This window comes from Lepisosteus oculatus, chromosome 8 (genome assembly GCF_040954835.1).
Source record: "Lepisosteus oculatus isolate fLepOcu1 chromosome 8, fLepOcu1.hap2, whole genome shotgun sequence".
Classification (NCBI taxonomy): domain Eukaryota; kingdom Metazoa; phylum Chordata; class Actinopteri; order Semionotiformes; family Lepisosteidae; genus Lepisosteus; species Lepisosteus oculatus.
In genome coordinates, this window is record NC_090703.1 from 5,269,903 (window position 1) to 5,293,159 (window position 23,257).

At 39.0% G+C, this 23,257-nt stretch overlaps 1 protein-coding gene across 6 annotated transcripts in view; it reads right to left on the reverse strand.

Moving 5' to 3' along the window:
• The window catches only part of akap6 (A kinase (PRKA) anchor protein 6), a 125,680-nt gene that overhangs the window by 30,368 nt on the left and 72,055 nt on the right, over positions 1 to 23,257 (reverse strand). For all 6 annotated transcript variants that reach the window (XM_015350178.2, XM_015350179.2, XM_015350176.2 and 3 more), the window contains 2 exons: positions 19,508 to 19,656; positions 16,073 to 16,193 (listed from right to left, as the gene is read on the reverse strand). In XM_015350178.2, coding sequence (XP_015205664.2) covers positions 16,073 to 16,193; positions 19,508 to 19,656 — 270 coding nt within the window. The remainder of the gene's footprint in view (positions 1 to 16,072; positions 16,194 to 19,507; positions 19,657 to 23,257) is intronic.

A 23,257-nucleotide genomic window follows, 5' to 3' on the forward strand; every position in this document is an offset into this window, starting at 1 on the left:
GTGTAGGAATCTGTTTGAGGCCAGCTCACACTCTGCCTCGGCTTCTGCATTCTGGTGCTTAATTTTTTATGAGACAAACACTGGAAACAATACAATCAACAAAGATCAAAATGTGATTTTCTTATTATTCTGCCACTCGGACCTTTCCGACATAAAAAGAAAAGATTTTCCCTCCGAGAAATATTTACTGCAGCTTGCTCAGGGGAAGTTGGGTACTGCCTGAATCAAAGCATCAGCCAAAATTTATTTAGTGCTGCACTGTTATTTGTCAAGTACCACAGTTAAGAAAGTCCAAAGTGCATCTATTATATCTCCCAGTATACAATATCTTATAAGGGCCAGACTGCACACAATCAAGACCTTGTCAGGCTGCCTGCCTTTTCTTTATTGATAATAATTTAAGGCAAATAACTTCGAGCAAGCAATAGAAATTATAAATGCTTGGGCGATTTTCCTTGTAAATTAATAATAGACCCACCTGATCAGGATAAATTTGGTGCCCAGGCTTTGATGGGGGGAAAAATTAAAAAGTGCAATGTCATTTAAAATTGGCAGAACTTGCAGAGTAAATTACATTTGAGGATTCGAATCGGTTTCTTTCTTCCAGCTTATTCCATTTGCATTAACTGAAAATCATATTACATAGGCCATGCATTGTTAATTGGACGTATATTGCATTATCCCCGATATAAATCAAACTACAAATATTGAAATGAATTGCAAATTCACTAATAGAAGATCATGAAACAATCTTTTTTAAGTATCCCTCATTAATAATTTAATTCTAATTATATCACTGCAAGTTTCTGTTATGAGACCCGACATCTTATTTCCTTTGACTTTTTTCTCTTCTTATTTTCTGGCAAACGTCGCAGCGTGTTGTTTTGATTTATGTGCAGAATAATAGAGATAAATTAGGATCCTAACATCTGAGTGGAGGTAAAAAAAAATGGAGGGTCTTGCTGACTGGTTTTATCACATTGTGTCTGCAGTGTTTCTAGCAAAGATCTTAAATAGCTTTCAAAATTACAATGTTATCGCTGTCTGTTAATGAGCAGCGTCTATGAAAAGAGGGCCTTTTTGCGACTGTAATAGGACAAGAAAAAAGTTTATTTTGAGGAGAAAATAAAAAAAGCAGCCTTTGCAAATTTTAGCGTGTTTTTTTTTCTTTGCCAAGCATTTCTAAACAGCCAATTAAGTGCTTCTATTTAAACCTCATCAAAAAGCATTTCTAAGAGCCAAAGCAAACTGAGTGAAAAGAGTTAAATTCCCAGCAGCCCCAGTGTGGAAGCAGAGGGCCCGAGTGCTCCCCCTGCACTGAATTGAGCAGAATGAAAAGAAGCAGTTGGAAAATAGCTGCAATCATTTAATGCAGATGACCCCTGACAGGCTCACAGCTCTTCTATCTGAACAGAAATTTGCATGGGGTCTGTGTGCAGAGGGACAATGTAACCTAAATGGTAGACAATCTTTATTCTAATGAAGTAGGTGTCAAGGTCAATGTAAAACTGTGATGATAAATGGTGCACCACTAGGCAAGAGGAGTCGCGCTGGCATTATGGTGCTTTCACATTAATTGTGGACTGAAATGCACTGAGTGAATTTTGTGCAACGAGAGGGGAGTGGGGGTGGGGGGCTCAAAAACAGACAGGGGTGGGGTGGAGTTGTGTGTGTGTGTGTGTGTGTGCGGGGGGGGGGGCGGTGCAGTCATACATTAGTGGGAGATGTTATTTTGATTGTGTCTTGCAGACGTGGTACACACTCAGAACACAATAAAGAGGCTCTTACTACAGTTTGCTTGGAGTTTGCAATTACAGCAGATGAAGAAATAAAGGTTTGGGGCCCTATGAGATGTGCAGTCTTTCGGATCTCTGGAACAGCATAAGTTGATAATATCTCAGCAGCGTACACCTACTGTTATCCTTTTTGGTGTTCATGTAAAAATATGGCTTGTACTGTACAAACTGCCTTAAATCTTTGCTGTAGTTTACATTCTGTCTGCCTCAGGTCTTCCTATCTCTGTTGCCAACAAAACCAGGTATTTCAACAAAACCCAAAATATATTTTTAAAGATAGCTATATGAAGGCCTGATATGCGATACCCTGAAACAGCTGTCAGCTAATCTGCTGACATACTGTACAATACTTTTTCACAGAATGAGAAACATAAGTCAAAATTACAAAATCACAATAAGATGCAATTAACCATCAAATGTCTGGTTAAAGAAAAGGTTTATAAAATATGATGACAAATAACGAATAGTCTTTTCCCTATTGCACTAATTTCAAACAGAATTCTACTGATGTCTCCAGAGTGTTGTCAAGGCCTTTGTGAACAATTCCCATGGACTGTGACTCAGGGTGCCACACTGTAGTGTAGTTGAAATACTGTACATGCAGCTGCAGATTCTAGAGGGATCATAGAGACAGTCCTGTATGTAAATAGCTGAAGAAATGAAGAGATGGGTTCCTGTGGCACAATCTCCAAAGATCTACAAAATCTACAAAGACATTAACATGTGAAACTCTTATTTAAGACATAGGAAAACAATTTCTTTATGCCATAGAGTGAGTGGTACCAGTCCCATTAATTTAAATGGAGGTACTGATAAGCACACACTCAGTCCTCTTAAAGATCTTTTTCGCTTTTAATCAATGTACTTCAAAATGAACACATACAATGAAACGGGGTCCTACTCTTAAAAAATATTGGTGTTTGGAAGAATCTGCATTATTTAAAAAAAATCATAACTCAATAAATGACCCCTGTTTTTTTCCAGTCTCCAATTTGACTACAATCTTTGAAGCTCTCAGCAACTGTTGCTGCAGGTTCCTCAATAGAATCCCAATGCAGAGCGTCCCAGAGGAATAATGCACAGCAGACAGGCTTAAAAATTTCACGTCAGTCATGCATTAAAAATAACTTTTTGTAATTTTTTTCCTTTTTATTTTGGTTTCCCGCGAGCCAGCTCCTTCTTCTCCAGATGAATTTATCATGCAGTCATGCTGTACGTAGAATCGGGACAAAATTTCATCTTGGAAAATTAAACGTCGAGAGCTCACAAACCAGATTTTTGCTAAATAAATGTGTTCTAATCTGCTCAAAAGGATTTCCGGAGCTGCTTAGATAATTTTGCAATCAAAATGTACTCTTTGAATGTGATTTTGTTATATAGTTCTGCACCATCCTTCCCCCCCTGCAGAATTAAAAGAGAATGTGATGAAATGCAATAACAATTATATTGCAAATTAGGAGCCTAAGCTTTGATCTGCTCATAACTTTATGAAATAACAGTTTTTTGAGGCATGGAAATGTAGTCTGTCATTAATTAAGATTTTTTGTGGCATAATCTTAACATCTGGAAGACTGCTGATGGAATTTACTGTAAGGCAATACCCGTCATAGCTGACAGATTGAGTGAACAGGCAATGTATGTTTACTCCAGAACTGAAATATACAAAATAGGGGAAAAAATACCCTCCCCTCATTGCAAATGTGGTAAGATGCCTTTGTCGGTGAAAATATTATGTTTTGAATACACCAGTGGCTGGTAAAAGCTGAACAGCTCCATCGGGGTGTGATTTGTCAGGTCTGCGGGACTGACATACCCAGGGGGCAGGCCCAGTAGGAAGTGGGCTGCTGAGCTAAATAGCTGTGAAAGAAGTCTTAATGTAGGATGGAATTCAAACTAACCTTGACTTGACCTCTGGGAGAATATGCTGAAAAGTCAAATGAAGGCATTCGGCAAAGATACATCCTAATTTCGTGGCCAAACTGGGTCCCCCTTCCCAAAGTGTCAAGACCGGGGGGGAAAAAGCAAACAAAAATGAAACAAACCGCAAAAAGACGCGGCGAAGGAGGAGGGAAAAGGGACGAGGGGTGGAAAGGCAAACTGGAATTCAGAGAAGAGGCTTCAGGAGGCAAGAACAGTTACTGTGGAGGCATGTGAACCATTTGGACCGTATCCAAATAAAAAACCAACACTGAACAATATTGTTGTCAGACTGGCTATTCAGGGGAATTGTTTTCTTAGGTTGAATATAAATGACACAAGGCCAAGATTACATCATTGTGTTGAAATAGTCCATTGTGGCTGCTAGCCTAAAAGCCTTCTAGACCATATGAGAAAACTCAGATCCTTTCTGTGCATGCCCATGAAGGTATATCTGTAATTATGTAAGTGTGTTGTTTGATTTCTTCCCTCTCATGCCCCTGAGACAGCACAGTTTGCTTTCTGCTGTCTCTCTTTCATTTGGGCGGTTTCTTGCCCGTTTCTTGCAGTTTGCTGGTGTTTCCTCTGCTACTGCTTAAGCCCCCTCTGCCCGTCCATCCTGTTTTCTTGCTGAAGGAGTAAACTTAGCAAAATCCCACAGTACCGTTTTGGTAAAATGCTAACGTCGTTATACTGCTCGGCTACTGGGAAATGCTCTTTCTGAGAGGCAGAGAGGCACTGACAAGCTGGCTGGGATATAAGCCTCTGTCAGGTTTCAAAACCATGACCCCAGAAAACGCAAGGCAAGGGATTAACCCCTCGACTGCTGCCTGCCGCTGAATAGCAATGCAATGCACCTATCGCAGGCACTCATAGTCCTGCTGTCACGTGCTGCAGCTCCTCCGAGCTCACTGCTCTGCCCTTAATTCACATTTAGTGGGCTGGTGAACACCCTCCACCCCCAAAACCTGCTGAAACCCAAACACTAGAGTTCCAGCCCACATCAATCATTAGCATTCGTTTTCACTAATCAACACCCTCCGTTAGCCATTTGCACTTTTGGTATTCAGGACATAAATACATATGCAATTACACATTAATCATTAAATAGTTACACATGCTTTCTGCCGCTAATTGGCAATTAATGTGTTATTACACAGAAATGGCAAAGCAAACAGGCTTTGTCTCGTGGTGTTATTGTATCTCTGCTGTAGCTGGACAGTAGCTGGACGTCACTGCCAAAATGGACATTATTACATGACCATGGAGTGAATGCTTATGGATTTGTTTATAACAGTGGACCTGCAGTCCTCATATCAATTCCATGTCAGAGTCTTCTGAAGTACTGGTGCTGAGCATAAGCAATTGATGCAGATGTTTACCAGGGAAGACAAACAGCCCATTGTTAGTAATATATATATTTTAAAACTAAGTATTGATCAGCCCATTAGATGAAATGTCACTAAAAGACCAGTGCTCTGTATGGAGAATTCCATTTCCTCCTCAAATTCTTCTCCTCCTTCTCCTAAAACAATTGCTCGTCAAAACCAGAATATGTGCCAAGCAGAAGGAAGAAAAGAATGGGATTGAATTCAAATGCTTTTAAACAGTATTGAGAGTCTTCACATGCTGTATTCCAGCCAACAGTATCCCTGAATCGTTTTGTCATCATCAGCTATGAAGCAGCTAATGTAAAGTACAGTGAAATATAGCCATCACATACCAGCTTAAGTATTTTGCATGGGAACCTATCAGACAAAATCATAGTCACGTCTCCTAAACGGCACTGAAACAGTTTAATTTAATCTTGTGGCAGGATGGCAGGCTGACATTTGGCAATGCACTGCTCGGTTAGACATAAAAATGGATTCATCTTTCAAAATGCATTTTTATTGGCAAAACGCATTATCTTATTTTAAGAAATGGTGTCTGACACAATAAATTTGGTTTTATCTCAGGTAAAAAAACAACAACAAACAACCAATCGAACATTAAAACATTTGGCAAAAAGAGTTTAGCCAAAACTTAAAAACAAACTGAGGACATCTGACTGCAGGAATCAACACAGCAGGAGGAGTTTGAGAGCTCCCCTGAATCAAGTCTGTCGTATGAAAAGCGTGTGGATTATGAGACACTGAGTAGTCACCAACAATCAGACATTTGTAAGGGACTACACTGTATTAATTAAAACCTGAGCTATCTATACCAAAAACTGCTTTACTTAAGAAATAAAATTGTTTGCTTCTAACAAATACTTTGTAAAAGCTAAAGGAAAACTATATATGCAGGTGATAGAAAATGATTATCTGACCTGATCGAATTTATCATCCTGCTATAATGTTATTTAACAGGATTCAGTGCATGTCTCTTTACTGTGAAATGGCACACGATTCCTCACGGCTAGATGCTAACATTTTCCAGCTTCGGCGTTAGACAACATTACACTTGAAGAAGACAAAACGTGAACTGCACCCAGCTTTAAAGGTCTTCTCAGCTTCTGAAGTGTGAATTACGTTTTTTTTCTCTCTCATAGACGCGCTTTCCCCTTCATGTTGGAGAAATGAAAATAGATATGCACTACCCACTCTTTAGTCATCAGCAGTAGCAGACAAGCCTGTTTACTCTAAGCCGTATCATGCTGTGTCCCACGCTGCATTAATCTGTATCAAAACAAAGTAACAAAAATAAGCAGCCGCGTTTATAAATAGTCCAACACAGTTGCAAATCCCGATTGTTGTGTTCTGAAGCTGTGTTTGCCGTGAACGTGTCCAGTCATTTTTAACCATACTGAACAGTACGTTCAGGTTAGCATTAATTCCCGTTTATTTAACAGATAACCTGCCATTTTGTGAATCTGTTACACCGAGTTACTCATTTACTAGAAAAACGGTAAGATAATTTACATTCTATGGATCTATGAAATTATTTATTTCTTTTGTTGTCCACTATGCACTGGCACATGAGAACGCAAAGATACTGAAGAAACCGACTAGCAACTCATTCAGTGATGCCACAACTAGGTGGTTCCCTACTTCTAACACTTTCAGCGCGATGCAAACCTGCCTACATGGTTCACTTTCTGTTCAAGACATTTCTCCTGCCGAAGTGCGCGAGTCTCCCTTTAACCAGCAAGACCGCTCATTCCGATAAACATTTCGAAGATAATTTAAAGACGCAATGCGTCGTCTGAGGGAAGGAAAGGTAGCATTGCTTTGAACTGTTAACAGCCAAGAGGAATTGAGAATCGTGAGACAATAAATCTGTTTCACGACCCTGCAACAATTTATTAACCACTCCAGGTTTACTCTCCCAGATAGCCCTGCTGCTCTGGGAGGAATCGGTTTATTGAAGCTTGTCTGGTCTTACTCGATTGTCCAGACTGTAGCCTGCTATTTTATATTTAATCAAAACGGAGAACTGAAGCTCATATTTCTGGTGCCTCTTCTCCATCTCATTTTGCTAACGCTGAATCAATATACAGTACCGCAACTTTAGCGTTGGTTACAAGTCTTTAAATTCCCATCTCTGTTTCTTTTAAAACAAGCACGCAATCAAATTAAATGCTGGTCGAACAACAATAATATCTAGGTGGCTGAGTTAGGTATAAAACACTCTGTTTCTCTCCGCATCAAAATGTTCCACAGCACAGAACAACACTTCATATTTCAGGTTAGCAGTATTAAGTGTTTACATCTTTGTACCTTTAGTTTATCCATTTTTTCAAGATAACATTTCCTGATCCTTGCTTGTATTTCGACTGCAGTTTTTTTGTATTTTTCTAAACACATAGCATAAAAAAACAAGCAAATAATCACAAACGAAATATTTCCCGTGTAAGTATGAAATCAGCAGCCTACATCTAGACTTGTCCTTCCTCGCAGCTGTAACTCTAAAGGAATTCAGAAGGTTGATTAAAAGAGATGGGGCATTTCCCGAAACTGACACAAAGACGACACGCACGGCGACCCAAGAAGAGCGGCTCCGGAATAATCAAGTGAAATGAAACTGTTTTCCTGTCGGTGACACCAGGTGCCGGGTCACTCAGGAGGTCACGTACAGCAACAAAGCGAGCTCGCCTGCCTGCGACTTCGACAGCTCCGCTCCGCTCTCCCTCTGATCGGTGAACACGGCCCTCTAGTGGAAACTCCGCATGCAACATGTCCCCGGTTCTCGCCGGAGCAGTAAAACACACAGTATGTTAATTTAATGAAGAAATCTTTAAAAACGCTTGACAAGAAAGTGAAATATAAATGAGAAAAATCCAAGAAATTGACCATTTTACACGTCCGAGAATTACTCTTCGAATTAACTTTCAAATTCTTTATAATTCTCTGCATAAAAACACCACACAAAATCAATTGCTCTCCCTGTGCCTTTTATCAATGCGCTCGACAGCATGGGGCTGGAATTAAGTCAATACCAGTGCGAGAGTAAATTCTTCTGCAGTAGTTACAGCTGGTGAATCGGTGCATGTGAGAGTTCAGGGTTTTCCTTATCTTTGAGAGAGCGGCTGCTCCACACTCCAGAGGGGGAGACAGGAGGCGCTCTGCAGGGAGGAGGTGGCCGGCAGATCCGTCCCTTGCTGGAAACGCTTCGCAACAAACCCCCGTGAGCGATGGCCGACGCTGGGGTCAGAGCGCAGGACTGCTCACGTCTGTCGCCTCCAGCTCACAGACACAAAACCTCTCCAGCGATGAGAGCTCAAGAGCTACACCTCTCCCGCTTCCCTATTTTGTTTAATAAAACTCTTCTGCTGATGGCATTTAGATGGAGTAGCCCACAGAATCACCCCACAAAGTATCTCTCTTTTGTGAGTGTGAATTCTCCACTTGAGATACTGAATCAGAACTTAATACCTAAATCTATGCTTTCAAGTGTTGTTATAGCAACATCTAACTTACTTGAACGAATCAAACAGCAGAGCCCATCAGACAATGCATTTCCAATCAATAACAAGAATTCCCAGGCTTGCAACCTTCCACATATTCAATTACATGTCAGTGCCTACCTGCGCTCCACATCCAGGGAGATACAGCACATTTAAGAGGGAGCTGTCATTTCTTTGAGTTCCAAATCTTAATTGCTCAAGAGACATTTTTGTACTGAAAGCTGGTTTCTTCACTATATTTGAACAACAGTCATTCATTTTATTTGTTCAGTAGCTACCAGTATTTCCTTTACTATATTCTGCTGCTGGCTATAGTACTCTCGAGTACTATAGTACTCTCGAGTACTATAGTACTCTCGAGTACTATAGGCCAGTGTACCTCTGAAAGGCTTATTAAGACCTCAACACTAAAGGATATGCAGTTATACAAGGAGGAAAAAAAACTATATGCAGTTGTATGTTGGAACTGGAGTCCTGCTTAGTAGTTTCTAGTGCGCCCTGTTGAAGCATGATAAGTAATGCCCTATTGCAATGACAAGCCTATGCAAACATCAGCCCTTAACAAGACTGATACATTGTGTTGTCTGTCAGCCTAAAATAAAGCAGAGTGGCTATTTCATATAGTATGTTGAAACTGCAGGCACACATACTCCATTAGATCCTTTTTAGAACTCAGACTAATGTACAGTACAGTTCTCAATTTTTCACTTACTGTAGATCCAAAAGACATCTGTTAGATGGCAATCAGTATGCTTCATATGCAAAATAATTAATTTGGAAGTCAGCCTTTTCTTTTTTAAATAAAAAGCCCCATGCCTTTAGCATGATATGCTTTTTGAAGCACCATGGGCTATCTGAAATTGGAATACAGCACCAGGGAAATGTATGAAAACCTTTGTAATTAGCTGGACAGAAATAGAATAGACTGGAAAACCACACTCGGAGAAGACTAGAGGCATGCCGTGGTCACTTTTTCAAAGGAAACTGGACTCCTTCACCATTTAAAAGAAAAAATATATTGAGAACAGAACAGTCCAAGCAGTATCTTGTGTCTTATTTAAGAGTTTTAAATCATGGGTTGAGTAGTTTTTGGTAGTTCTGCATCAGTGTACAACATGCTGCCAACAAATTCATTCCTATGCCCAGCCTGACAGATGACCTGCTCTTTAACCGGCAATGTACTGTACATCGGTACAACAATAATTATTATAATGAATGAATATTTTTAACAAAAACTAAGAGTCCCTCTTTTCCAGATTTGTTGTTTGTAGCCTAGTTTATCAGTCATAGGTTGAATGTGCTCCGCACTGATGATCCAAACTGCCAAGGTGGAAAACCGTACGCTGTAATGTAAAATCCATCTGGGACCACTTAAAGTTAGCTAAAATCACTTCCTTTCTCAGGTAAGAGGCTTAGACATTTAATTTAATTCCCCACTGTCCAGGTGAATGCAGCAAATGGATTGAAATCACCACTACATAGGGGTCTCTGCATTAACCCAGGGAGCCAGGAAACCTCAGTAGGTCGGTCGTTCAGCCAGTTCAATTCTGTTTCCAAGTGGGGAAAAAATCACCACTAGAAATGTTTGGTATGAAGCAAGTTCCCATTAAGATTAAGATGAGTCTGCAGAATACTAAAAACTCCTCAGTGCAAAAGCGCTATTTGGAAACATTTAGGAACGTAACAAACACTTCAGCATCTCTCTGCTGTCGGAAGACTAAACTGTTAATCTTATGAGTATTTCATTTAAATTAGATAAGAAATGTGATAAAAGCTTTCAAGTCTGATTATGGAGCGTATTCAGAAAACCAGCAAAGGGATCAGAGCAGAGGGATCATCTTAACGAGGTCAAAAGTGGACAATAAGTAAAACCTGGTGCACAATCATGGTTGATGAATAAGTCGTTTTTACAAACTGCTCCTGAGATCGCTAGTGTATCTATAATTGTTCACTGTTCTCTTGTTGCTTTCTTTCTGCAGCAGAAGGAAATATTGATTACTTTTAACCTTTACCTCCTAGGTTCTCATAAATGTCAGAGAAGTGTGTCTTTCTAGGCTCGTGCAACTGCTGGCCTTTTGGGTGCTGCATATAGCTCACACGTGCACAATAAATTAAAAGCTACTTTACTGTAAATCTAGCAAATTTCACATAGCAGACTGGACTTGCTGTCATTGCTTTGGCAGCAGGTTCATTTGCTTATGGGTAAACAGTTGGCAAATAAACCTGGAAAATGTAAGAATTTTCCATTCCTCTGCAATGCTCAGTTATCATCTTCAGCAAGAGGCAGCTGGGCTGCGTTTGCCTAATTTAGGATCCTAGTACAGCGGTCACTCTGTATTTTAGCCTGTGGTATCTAACCTTCTCCAAGTCCATTATCACAGTACAGAGCCATCTGGCACATGTGTAAAAGAGGAAGATTAAGCCCCAACACTGAGTCCTTTGTATTCCCATAACAGCTTTCTCGCTAGAAATTTTTACTGGCAATTTAAAGAATTAGGCATACTTGAACTGCAATATCTTGTGGAAATATGATCTGTAACTTATACTCTTCAAGCCCTTCCAAAATCTGATGCCTGAAATATGAATTGACTGCTGTTGTATTTTTTACAAGCGCTTCATATTAGAATATCAAGCGGCTTAGGGGGAGTCAGGGAAATTTAAATAAAAAAAAACAACAACTTAACAGCACATCCTAAACTGTCATCACTTGGCTTGCTCTCCTGAGCTCTCATCCTTTTCTGAAGCCTCTGAATGAAAGAGCGCGGTTTTGACTGCGCTGAATGCATTGCAAAGCATCAAACGGAGCTCTGTTGCTCTCCTCGAAGCACTGTCCTGCTGTGGGGTGAAGTGGCCATCTCTTGGGGGAGGAACCTTTGGGAGCTGTCCAAGCCTCCTGTAACTTCCCCCTGAATAAGAGCTTGTGTCAGAGAGAGCCATAGTGCCAGAACTCCCACCGACCAACCTGTTCTGAGCTCTTAAATGCAGATGGGGAAAGCACACAGTTAAACCCCTCAAATGTCTGCGCCCCCAAAATAAGGTTTCTAGAAGTAGAAAAGGGGAGGTCTTGGAAAGATGTGTCTCTTCCTGACGTGCAGATCTCACAATAGTCTTGGTTGCTAATCCACATTCCTGTTTGCTTTGGTAGCATTACAAACCTCAGAGAGTCTTCTTCTTTCCCCCAGTCAGGATATATATACATGTTATTTAAATGAACAGTTAGCACTGCTGTTGCCAAGTGGCACGAATTGTTGCAAGCTGTCCCGGAAGAGTTTTATTAATTGTACGTTTTCTGAAAAAAACTTTTGTCTGCTTTTGGAAGTGAAACAGGGTTGCCTGGGAGACTTATTTAAGCCAACTATTCTAGAAACACACTGCTGCTTTTGTTTGCTGTCGTCCTATTCATATCATCTGAGGTGGCTGGGTATAGATTAGAGCTTAATTGGAAAAATTGTAGGTTTTAGTAATTCCTTCAAATGGGAAAAAAGATATAAAAGACATGTTTACAGCTTTGCACTGCATGCAGTACAAAACAGTGCTTATACTGTATGTATACCCATATACATATGTGTATATACTGTACAATAGACTCAAATACTAAGCAAAAAAACACCTTATCCATTAATATTACAATTGCAGTCCAAATAGATTTTCACAAGATTATCTGTTCCATTTCCGTGCAAATCATGCACACTGCCCCCCCCCCAGTTATTAATTGTTTTACAGAGAATTCTTGCCAGTATAACTGTGAAAACACTAGGGAACAACCCACCACCATCCATAAGCACCAATGGTGCAGAGATTAATCCTGGTCACATGGGCAGTTTCTTCCACAAGGAGATCACGACAAAGGTGACAAAGACAGTGATTTCCTGTCAGTGCTGAGTACGACAGGCCTGTCTAGAAGTGATGCAAATGAGAGGAACTTTCAGCATGGATTGTTTGATCCACTCAGGGTCGTAGCACACACAGCAGCCTGGGAGCTACAGAGAGCAATGTCAGCTTCCCCCTGGGAAAAGGGCGCACTGTCCCCAGAAGGGAACAGGTTAGATCTCTTCAGATGTCCTGTCAATAGCTTTCAAAAGTTCCCCTTTTGTCACTCCGGGATTATCAAAGTAAACTATACCGGCATCTCAGGAAATCCAAAAAGTCAAGACTGAGATTCAATAGAGGAGCTGAAATCCCCTAAAGGATAATAAAAGATGTCACAGAGGAGCACCTCCCACCAACAGCTACACAATCACTAATTCTTTTTTTATTATAAGATCTGGGCAAAACAAATAAATCTTTATTGAACTTCATCGTTTCAGTTTGAAACTGTTATTTTTCAAACTTGTCAAGGTAGTCTGTTAGATGCAGAACTGTGTACAAGAGTGTTTGAAAGCAATTAGTTAAAATGACTAGTTAAAAATCAAAAGCTTCATTTTAAAAGCCTATTAGCCTATCCACTAGACAGAGAGACTGTCTACATCTATGTGTTTCTATAATTATAATTTAACACCAACATAATTATAGCAATTTGCTTGTGTGAAATTTAAGCAAACCACAGGCAGCACTACAGCTGTGTAGAGCTGTTTTCTGAAGTTCATTTACTAATCTCTATTTTGTGTCAGTGACTTGAATAGTGCTTTCGCTAATACTTGGAATTGCATATACACATTAAAGACCACCTCTGTGATCAATATAATCCAGAACTGTCATGGGGTAACAGAACTACTCACCTTCAATGCATTACAGATTTAAAGCTATGATGTGTACAGTACAAAAATGAATGTATTGGAAATGTGTTTATTTTGTCTATATGTGTATTTAATCTTTAATAAAGAAACCACATATCAACTGTTTTGACATGATCTACTAATATTGCACTAAGTTTTCCACTACTCTGACACTCTAACATTAGAGTATACCAATTATCTTCAGAGGTCTTAAACTTTGTGAGTCATACAGTATATAAAATAGCTAAATCAAATTACACAAAATTCCACAAAAAAGTGAACTGCAAAACAAAATATAGGGATAGAAACTCATTGTGTCTGAAACATTATATTTGTATATAATGACTGTTCTCACAAAAATCACCCATACAAGTCCATTCCGATACATCCATAGAAGAATTCCACTGTGATTCCGACGATAAAAATCAAACCTTTTAATATTTGATTTATAGAAAAGAGATCAGGGGCTCGGTGTAATCCCACAAGAAAAATCATAAAATGTTCAAAAGGTAAAGCTTGTTAAAAGAAGAAGAAAATGTCTCAGTAGCACCAGATGTTTGTGTTTAAATCCAATTGAAATGGAAAAAAAAATATTTTGAGGAAGTGAGACTTTGATCAGCAAGTCAGCAGATAACGGCTGAATGAGTTCGATTTTTACTAACTCAGGAATCACGTAATACCCAGAATGGTGAGTGTTTAGTTAAGAAGGATCATTTTTAGAAGAATTTAACTAACACCCAATATCTCTACAAATAGCTGATTATAATATTTAATCAAGTAGCAGTTATTAAAACATAAGAAAATTTGCAAATACATATAACGTGTGTTGTAATGTAACTTCTTGATCTGAGAATCTATCAAGCTGTTTCCTGAAAGAAGCCAGAGTATCAGCATCCATAACATGGCTTGATAGCGTGTTCCAGATTCTGCAATACCTCTTGTAATAAACTGTGTCTCCATTTTTTTATATTAAATAAATTCTCCATTGTCTTATTGTTAATACCTTTGAATTTTTAAAATAAGATGTCTACAATAAATGTCACCTGCATGGTGTTTTCCCAGTCAATACTGGCTATTATCATGCATTCGATACACACACAAAGAACATAAATGAGTATAACAAGACAATTATGTTTCAATTGTTGATTTTAAGCCAAGATGTGATTGTATGTGATGCTCAAGAATGGACAGTTCCCAGACTTCCTTCTCTAAGGAATGGTCTTAATTACTCAGCTGTTCATAAGTGATGAGCCGAAGATGATGCAAAGAGGAGAATGGAATATGAATATAGGAAAAAGGGCAACATCTGAAAAATGCAAAGCATTCCTCTCCCTTTTTTGAATTAACTGTTGATGATCATCAGCCTGACCCAAGACTTCTCACATGAGTGATGTTCACACATGCATAAAACGTATGGATAGCTATGTAAGAAATTACTTTCCCATTAATTCACTGGAAAACACAGCAAAACAGTTTAAAATATTTTTTAAAGTGCGGGATTGAAGGTGTTAAGCTTTTCCTCCTAAACAATTGCTACAAAGAAATTAATAGGGATACAAGGCAACTTCAAAGCCTGCGCTTCACAAAAGCAGAGCCCTCAAAAATGAGGTCTATGAGGTCTGTAATGCTACCATTCTAAAAGCACACTGATATTTCTGATTTTATCACTTAAAAATGACTAATGGTAAGGTCAATATGCAAGATGTGACAGAAGATTAGTTTTGACCTTGAGTGTAACCTTTATGGTTCAGAAATGAAAATTTCTGAACAAAATGCTAGGGGGTAGTTGTTTCTTGTCATTATGTTGTTTCCAGTTCTGAAGGTGGTTATTAATTTTATTTCTTTATGATTCACAATCTGCTCTTTGAAATATGCCATATGCTCGAAGCAATTCAAGGATGACGAGTGTCAGAATCAGTACAATAAAAGTAGCCTAAATGAGTTTGATTTACTGCTGCAGCCACTGCTGGTGCAGGAGCTCCCCTTGCCCATAATAAAATCCCCAGTGTTAGCAGATAACATCCTGCCAGCAGAAGGACCTCCAAATTTTTCTTTTCAATCAATCCAGTGTTCGCCAGATAAAAAGTATGCAGCAGCAAAAAAAAAAAATGATAACAAACAAGCAGTGTAGTACATATTTATTAGGGGAGGAGGGAATGAAATCAATATCAGGGCCCAAAATCAGTTTGTTTTAATCATGAACAAACATATTGACTTAACGCAATACAGCCTGTTTTATCTATAACTAATAAAAATTCATTGAGACAAGGCTTGTATCGAGGCAGCTGTAAAGCAGAATCAAGGAAAATCTGTGAGTGCCTCTCTCTCTCACTCTCTCTGTCTCTCTCTCCTTCTCTCTGCCTCTCAGAGAACATCTGAAGGACAGACAAATCTGTCTGAAACCTCAAATCAAAACACATGCTGTTAAACCCTACTTCCATTTACTATTCATTTGGTTGCAGTCTATTTATTAATGCTGTTCCCCTTTGTTTCTATTCATCTGGAGAGAAATCTTTGTTCTTTTATGAAATTACACCTAATGGAATGTGATAAAGGGAACTTTCTGGCAATTATGATGTCGGCGCAAGCTGCCGACGCGGTGAAGATGGAAATGAGGCTGGGGAACGGGGAAGGGAATTCTAATAGACACCATGATACACGCAATGAATGTGGAGATGTCCTCAGAGGGAGAGAGGGTTGTCAGGCTAATCAGATTTTCCATAGCTAGGTAGGAGCAGGAACAGTGCGTCGCTAACCTTGTAAAGATGCTGCTGCTGCTCTTCTGACATCATCAGGTCGTGGCTGTCCATCACTATGGATTCCATGTCCATCAGCCAGTCCCACAGTTCCTGGTACTCCGATTCAAAGTCCAGGAGGCTACAGAGAAAACAAAGAGCAGGACAGCGTGTATTGAGCAGCCAATAAACAGTTCAATCTCGCAAAGGCCACTGCAGGTGTCAGAGGGAATCATTTCTAGTCAGGACTTGCTTTTGTCCCCTCTTTTCTCCTCTCTTTCCTTTTTTTTTACCCAATCTTCTGCTTTTTCTCCACAAAATACAGGACACGCCCCACTGACTGCTAATTGGAAACAGATTCTAAACAGAAGAGTTCTTCTTCCCCTGCACTTGCTTCACAAATAACATATTATCACTGAAGTCCATCTTAACGCACCAGTTCAATGGAGGCGCACTACAGCCCACATTACATTCAGTGCATTCAGCAAGGTCTGTTTTCTGTCAATAAGAAAGGGGATTGGTTTAAACAGCACACTAGAAACAAAAGGTGGTACATTAAATATTTTCATTTTTTACTTGGCATTTAACTTCCCAAAGTCAGGGTTGAATCCCACTGAAGGCACAGTATAAAGTCAGCCTGGTGGTCTAAGCCTCAGAGGAATGGTGGCCAGTTGACTTATGTTCAAACATTAGCTCAGCAGCTACCCTGAACTATATGGCAGAGATATTCAAGCTCTGGACTGAATGTCATTTAGACAGTAAATACAGAGAATTCTGCAGCCAGTATTCTCTCACTATTCATGAGCACTAAATCCAAGTATGGTAAAATAAAAAAAAAACATTTATAAAAAGGATTTGAAGTGGATTTCTTATTAAAAACATAGTAATGTGATATTTAAGGAAAATTCAAACTGAAGCTAAATCTTTTAAACATTAGCCCAAAATTGTTATGTATTCATAAGAGTCTAGAGACTTTGGCAGCTCTGTCAGATTATTCCCTTTTCTGCTATACATTCATGAGCGATTTGGGTCCCGGAAGAAAGTATGAATCAGATTAAATAAATTACTATCAAAACAGAACAAAAATCAAAACATTCTTTTTATTGCAATTTAATGTTGCTGTGCACTAAACTGATAAATGGTATTTCACTGGGTATCACATATGTAATTTCAAAAACCAGTGTGCATGTATTCGCCTTTTTGCATCAGGCATTGATCAAACAAAATGACATGAAGCAAGCATGAATATATGAGCAAATATTGCAGAAGACATTGATCAAAATGAAGTGGTCACGACAAGTGAATATAAGACACCAGAAACCACCCAGAGGTATTATAATAACACTTAATAATCCTGACACTTATATAGCTCTTTTCAGGACACTCCACTCAAAGTGCTTTACAGGTAATGGGGATCCCCTCCACCAGCCAGTACACTCACCACACACTTGTAATTATTAACTACTAATATTAACCACATTAACCACAGTTTTAACCACTAATGAACCCAATGATTATTGATTAAATACATACACATATAAAGATATGCTTCTAATCATATGTATGTTTTGGATCTGCAAATATGAAACAAAAGATCAAAATACCTGTCAAATAATTTATTTATGGACATCCTGAAGGGCTAAAGAAATAATTAATTGTGAGATTTATGCACTGGACAGATTTTTTCGCTGTTTGAGAGTGCCGACACCATTTTATTTCAATTCTGTTTTTACTGCTAAGCAGTTCCTTCCCAGCTATCCTGACTTCCATGCTCATTTCTCTGGACAGACTCATTTTTCAGCTACAAGCCCCACTTTACGCATGTATCACCTTTGCACTGCGTTAAAGAGTACAATTTTTTTTTGTCTGAAAAGCAGCCACTTTTACTGGTGGAATCCGAGAGGCATTAAATGCTGAGGCACTCAAAGAAGTTCCATCATATCTGATTTCCTGGCTTGACTGCCCATATACGTATGTGAAACGGCCTTTTTTCCAAATTCATTTAACATCAATCTCCTGAATGCAACAGCACTCTGTGCTGTTGATATCAAAATACCGGTATATTGTACATAATTCATCATTTTTCAGATCAAAAAACGGAATGTGATTCAATAAATTATGCGAACAAAAGGTTGGGAGGCTTATTGGCACTACCCACTTCTCATTAAAATGACACCTCCCCTGAAAGAGCCTTTTAATTTATGGTGTTAATCCCTGTTTCTGATGCGGAGACATAACATCTATCCCTTTTTTTCTTCCGAAACAGAATTTCTCTGCTTTTGTCTCTTTAGTTTTCATTTGAACGGCAGCTGTCCCACATACATCAGTTTCAAGGTTGAGAGGTACATGTGCGCAGCCCACAGTGCAGACAGGCTTGAATGACTGTGGTGAGACAGTGAGAATTGGGCTAGGCACAGCAGAAGACAGCTCCTCCCTAAAGACATGTTCAATGCAAAAGGTAAGGCCAAGAAGTCAAAACAATGAATCCCTGAATAGGCAGCAGTCGTTAAAATTCAAAGAAGGATCATTATGGTTTTCAACAAAATAAATCATTAGAATGAGAGGCTTAAAAGGATTAAAGCGATGCTTGATTCAAAGCCAAGCGAGTGAGTCAAGTCAAGACTCGGAGCTAAGAGTTACTGTGATGCAGGGGAACAAAAGATGCAAGTAGGAAACGATGGAAAAGTGGGACAACCCAGGAGCTTTAGAAGACATGACACCTTACGTTCTTATTGTCAAAGCAGCAAAGGGAATCCACAGAAAGTAGAAAATGCTTTACAGAGAAAACACAGAGAAAGTGACCTCTTGGCGGCAGCTAAATTTCCTATCTGCCTGTTGTGGGCTTTAAGCATCTTTCAAATCCAGTGAATGGGCAGGTTACAAGCCATATTTCCAAACTGTATGTCCAACAGACTGCAGGGACAGGACTGATTAAAGACTCCCACTCCGAATCACACTTTACTGATTATGTGACCTGACCCCATTTGCATTAGACACTCACAATCGGTTTGATACACAGGATTACAATATACTAACAAAATTATGAAAAAACTTCACAAAATGATTACAGGATTACTCTTTCCCCTAGATTTGGTTTGCTGTGTAATTCTTAAGATTTGACTTAAGAGTTAGCTGTTATACAGTATATGAGACAGAAGTAAGACGTACTCTTGATTGCTGCTTTCATGTACAACTTTGTGACAAACCCCCAAGAGTCTGGAAAGAGGACAGCTATACTAACAAGGATTCTTTAGAAAGGGGAGAAGGGTTGGGCAATACAGGATAAAGAATCACCGCTCTGTATTTCTGTAACATAGAATATACTGTACTGTCGAAGAGAGAGTCTCACTCACTAAAAATGAAATATAATCATTCTGACAAGAAATTAACAAACCAAACAAGGACACATAGGATTGTCTGGAGGAGACGGAGAAACACCAACAGAGCTGATGGTACCTGTTGCTTCCTATTCTGTTGACCTTTGACATCTCTGCGAACTCCCTCTTTCTCTCGGTGCGGCTGGAGAACCGCTCGCTGTGGACCCTCAGGGACAGCTGCTCCAGGACATCCTGCTGGGTCTCGTGGTGCCAGCGCTGGGCTTCACCCTGCACAACACATAGCGTCACGTTGGGCTGGACCGCCAAGGCACTTCCACTGACACTCACACCGGTTTGTGCTCTGCAGCCCAAAAGGAAAACCTCTGCTATCTGCTATTGGACCACTTACTGTATTATTAATTTTCTTATTTTGTAAAAGTACCATCTTCATTAATGTACTTTTTATCATAGTACATTATTGTAGCTTCTTCCAATCCATCATTGTATAAAAATCACACTGAGAAGCTCAATATACTGCAGGCGCAGTTCTCAGACCAGTTATAAAATCTCGGAAACAAAATAAATTAATTGATGGTATTGCACATTTTTTTACGCATTCTTAATTAAGCACAAAATCGTGAACTTTGTGAAATATAGTCACCATGTTGTTGAAGGTTGGTGAGAATGGCGACGTGAAGTGGCCCTTCCTGCTCACTAGGCACTCTAACAACTGTAATGACTAATAAGAATAATTATAATTGCCTACACTTATATATTGCTTTTCTGGACACTCCACTCAAAGCGCTTTACAGGTAATGGGGATCCCCTCCACCACCACCAGTGTGCAGCCCCACCTGGATGATGCGATGGCAGCCATAGTGCGCCAGAACGCTCACCACACAGCAGCTATCAGTGGGGAGGAGAGCAGAGTGATGAAACCAGTTCAGAGATGGGGATTATTAGGAGGCCATGAGAGGGAAAAGGAAAGGGCCAATGGGAAATTTGGCCAAGACGCCGGGGTTACACCCCTACTCTTTTCGAGAAATGCCCTGGGATTTTTAACGACCACAGAGAGTCAGGACCTCGGTTTTACTTCTCATCCGAAGGACGGCGCCTGTTTACAGCACAGTGTCCATGTCACTATACTGGGGCATTAGGACCCACATGGACTGCAGGGTGAGCACCCCCTGCTGGCCCCACTCACACCTCTTCCAGCAGCAACCTAATGTACAGTAATACAATGTACAAAAGAATGAGTACAAGTTGTGCAGCAGACACTTTGCCGCAGAAATGTTCCAACGTGATCTGCATGCAGAGTTAATAAGTAGTATTTGTCAGCAAAACCATCTAGAATTCAAGAGCAAAATTTCTATTGGATTAAAAAAGTTGTATTCACAAGCCTGCTTGTAATAAAATACTCTACAATACAATCTGTTGCCCCTTTCTGAATCACAGACACTGACGGCAATTTGGGGCTGAGCAAACCTGGAAATGTCATCTATTTTGTGATGGAAATTGAAGATTTTAAAAGTAACTGTGTACATTTTACTTTTATTGTAGTTTGAAATGCATTAATCAATGTTGATTGGTTCTAACCCCAAAATATACATCTGTGATGAATATAGAGTATTACTGTGCATTCCTCTTTCAGAGAAGATACATATAACAGTAGTCTCTGGAACACTGAATATTAGCTAGAAACCTGTAAAAAAATATGTATTTACAACTCATAACATACATGGTAGCACATACTGTAAATGTTAAAGCATTATTCATATACTTTATGTGGAACATATCCAATATTCAGCTTTCTTCATGTGATTTAATAAAAAATAGAATACTGCACACTGAAGTTCAATGAAGACAGATTTCCTTATTGTTTCACTTCAAAACTAATATACAAAAATGTATTCACTTGCTGTACTTTTCATCTAGGTTTTGTTTTCATTTCATGAATTCACTATGAGGGAAATCAATGCACATAAAAATAGCAACACTTGATGAAGCTCTTCCATCTAAAATAAATGATCGAATTAAACGGAAATCTAGGGAATAAAGTTTTAAATATGGACGATGCTTTTAAAAACTCATAAAAGTTATAGAAGCTTACATACACCTACAGAAACCTTAAACAAATTAATTAAAGTGGTAGCTTGAAAAAATTAACAGCAAAACAATGTAAGATTCTCTTTATTTCTCTAAGGAATCCTCTTTTATTTCCCTTCATTTTTGATTCATTCATCCCTCTCTGCTACTGTGTCAGGATCCTAATTACTACATTCCTTCGGCACTGCTTACATACCCAATAATGATTGTTGGAAACTAAAGACAAAAGCAATTTACAAGAATCACCTTGAGCTCTAGGACACTGTTACCCAGTCAGAACTGTATCTTTGGAGCCTTCACACGGATTTCATTTGCAATTTGAGTCATTCCTTTTAGTGCCTGATTTCTAAAAAAATACTCTAGGTTTTTAATTACAAAGAATAATAAAACAGCTCACACAAAAACAATTAAATATATGTCATTTTGAAGACGGCTGTTGTCACCTCTGTGCATTTATAATGAATTTAGTGAGCTATTCCACTGTGTAAAGGGGTCACTGTCTTTATTCCCAGAACATCAAAGCCCCAAGACCTTCACATAAAGATTACTGTATGTAGTAAGATAGAATATTTAAAGAGTGTTGAAAGAATTTTTATTTTCTCTGATTAAAAAAAAGTCTAACAGCAGGAAATCTAAGCTGTTGTGTAAATGAGGTAAACACAGCCAGGCCCAAGCGAAAAACAAAGTACAGCAAATAGTTTAAGATAGATTTGAATGCAGACATCGGTGGTGTCATATTTCCTTTTGGAAAAACAAGTTTAAAACGCATGGCAGCACCACTAGAAAAACAGAACAGTAAACTAAAGGTAAAATATTCGATGGTTTAAAGATTTGCGCTTTTACTTTAGCTAAATGAAACAGGTGGTAGCACTTCATCGAGGCATGTTCAGTAAAACTGGAAAAAAATCAAATTATTACTAACATGAAAGATTTCCTAATATTGTCATCCAAAACAATTGTAAAAACTATCTGTAAGTTCTTTCTTTCTTCTCAGTTCCCTGCTTGTTTTGCTCTCTGTGTGTTCAGATATGCACACTCGGCACTCTAGAGCACTGCATTCTGTATTCTTTATTTCAAACAGAATCATTCAAACCTGTACCCACACTGTCAAAAAAGTCCTGCCTTTAAACTGCTAATGCAGAATGAAATCAATATAAATTTTGATCATTTGATGAATACTTACTTCTGTCTCTGGAGTGCTGGGATTCAGATATGTGAAATCTGCTGAATCAAGTCATTTTACATCTCTGTGTGCACGCCAACGCCAATTTACTAGCCCCTGGAAAGTTCCTGAACTAGACGTCTCCCCAGGTATGCGTGTTGCTTTAACTGTCAATCACAGCAGGATGTGAGAGAGAAGCCATCTTCGCCTACTTCTGCTGCTCTTCACAAAGTTCGCATGAGGAATGTTTTGATTACTATCACCTTTTTCATATAAACCCAGAGGATAACAAAATGTAAACATCAATAATTTATACCCACAACTATAAACAGCCCTGCTTTTTTATCCTTTGAATCGCATCAAATAAAACTGGATTGCCTTATACAGTAGGATTCGACAGGAAGAAGGCGCAAATTTTCCAATGAAGGATAAACTCACAAGCGTGCTCATCCCTCATGTAAATATTCATGCCATCGGTAATTACCATTCTGTTGAACTTTTGTATCGGATATCCCCTCCGACTTAAAAAAAGAGAAAATTAAACAAACAAAGGAAAACCCCACAAAAAAGAGAACATAGTTGAATTAAATTATATCCACCTCAGGATATTACAGCAAAAAA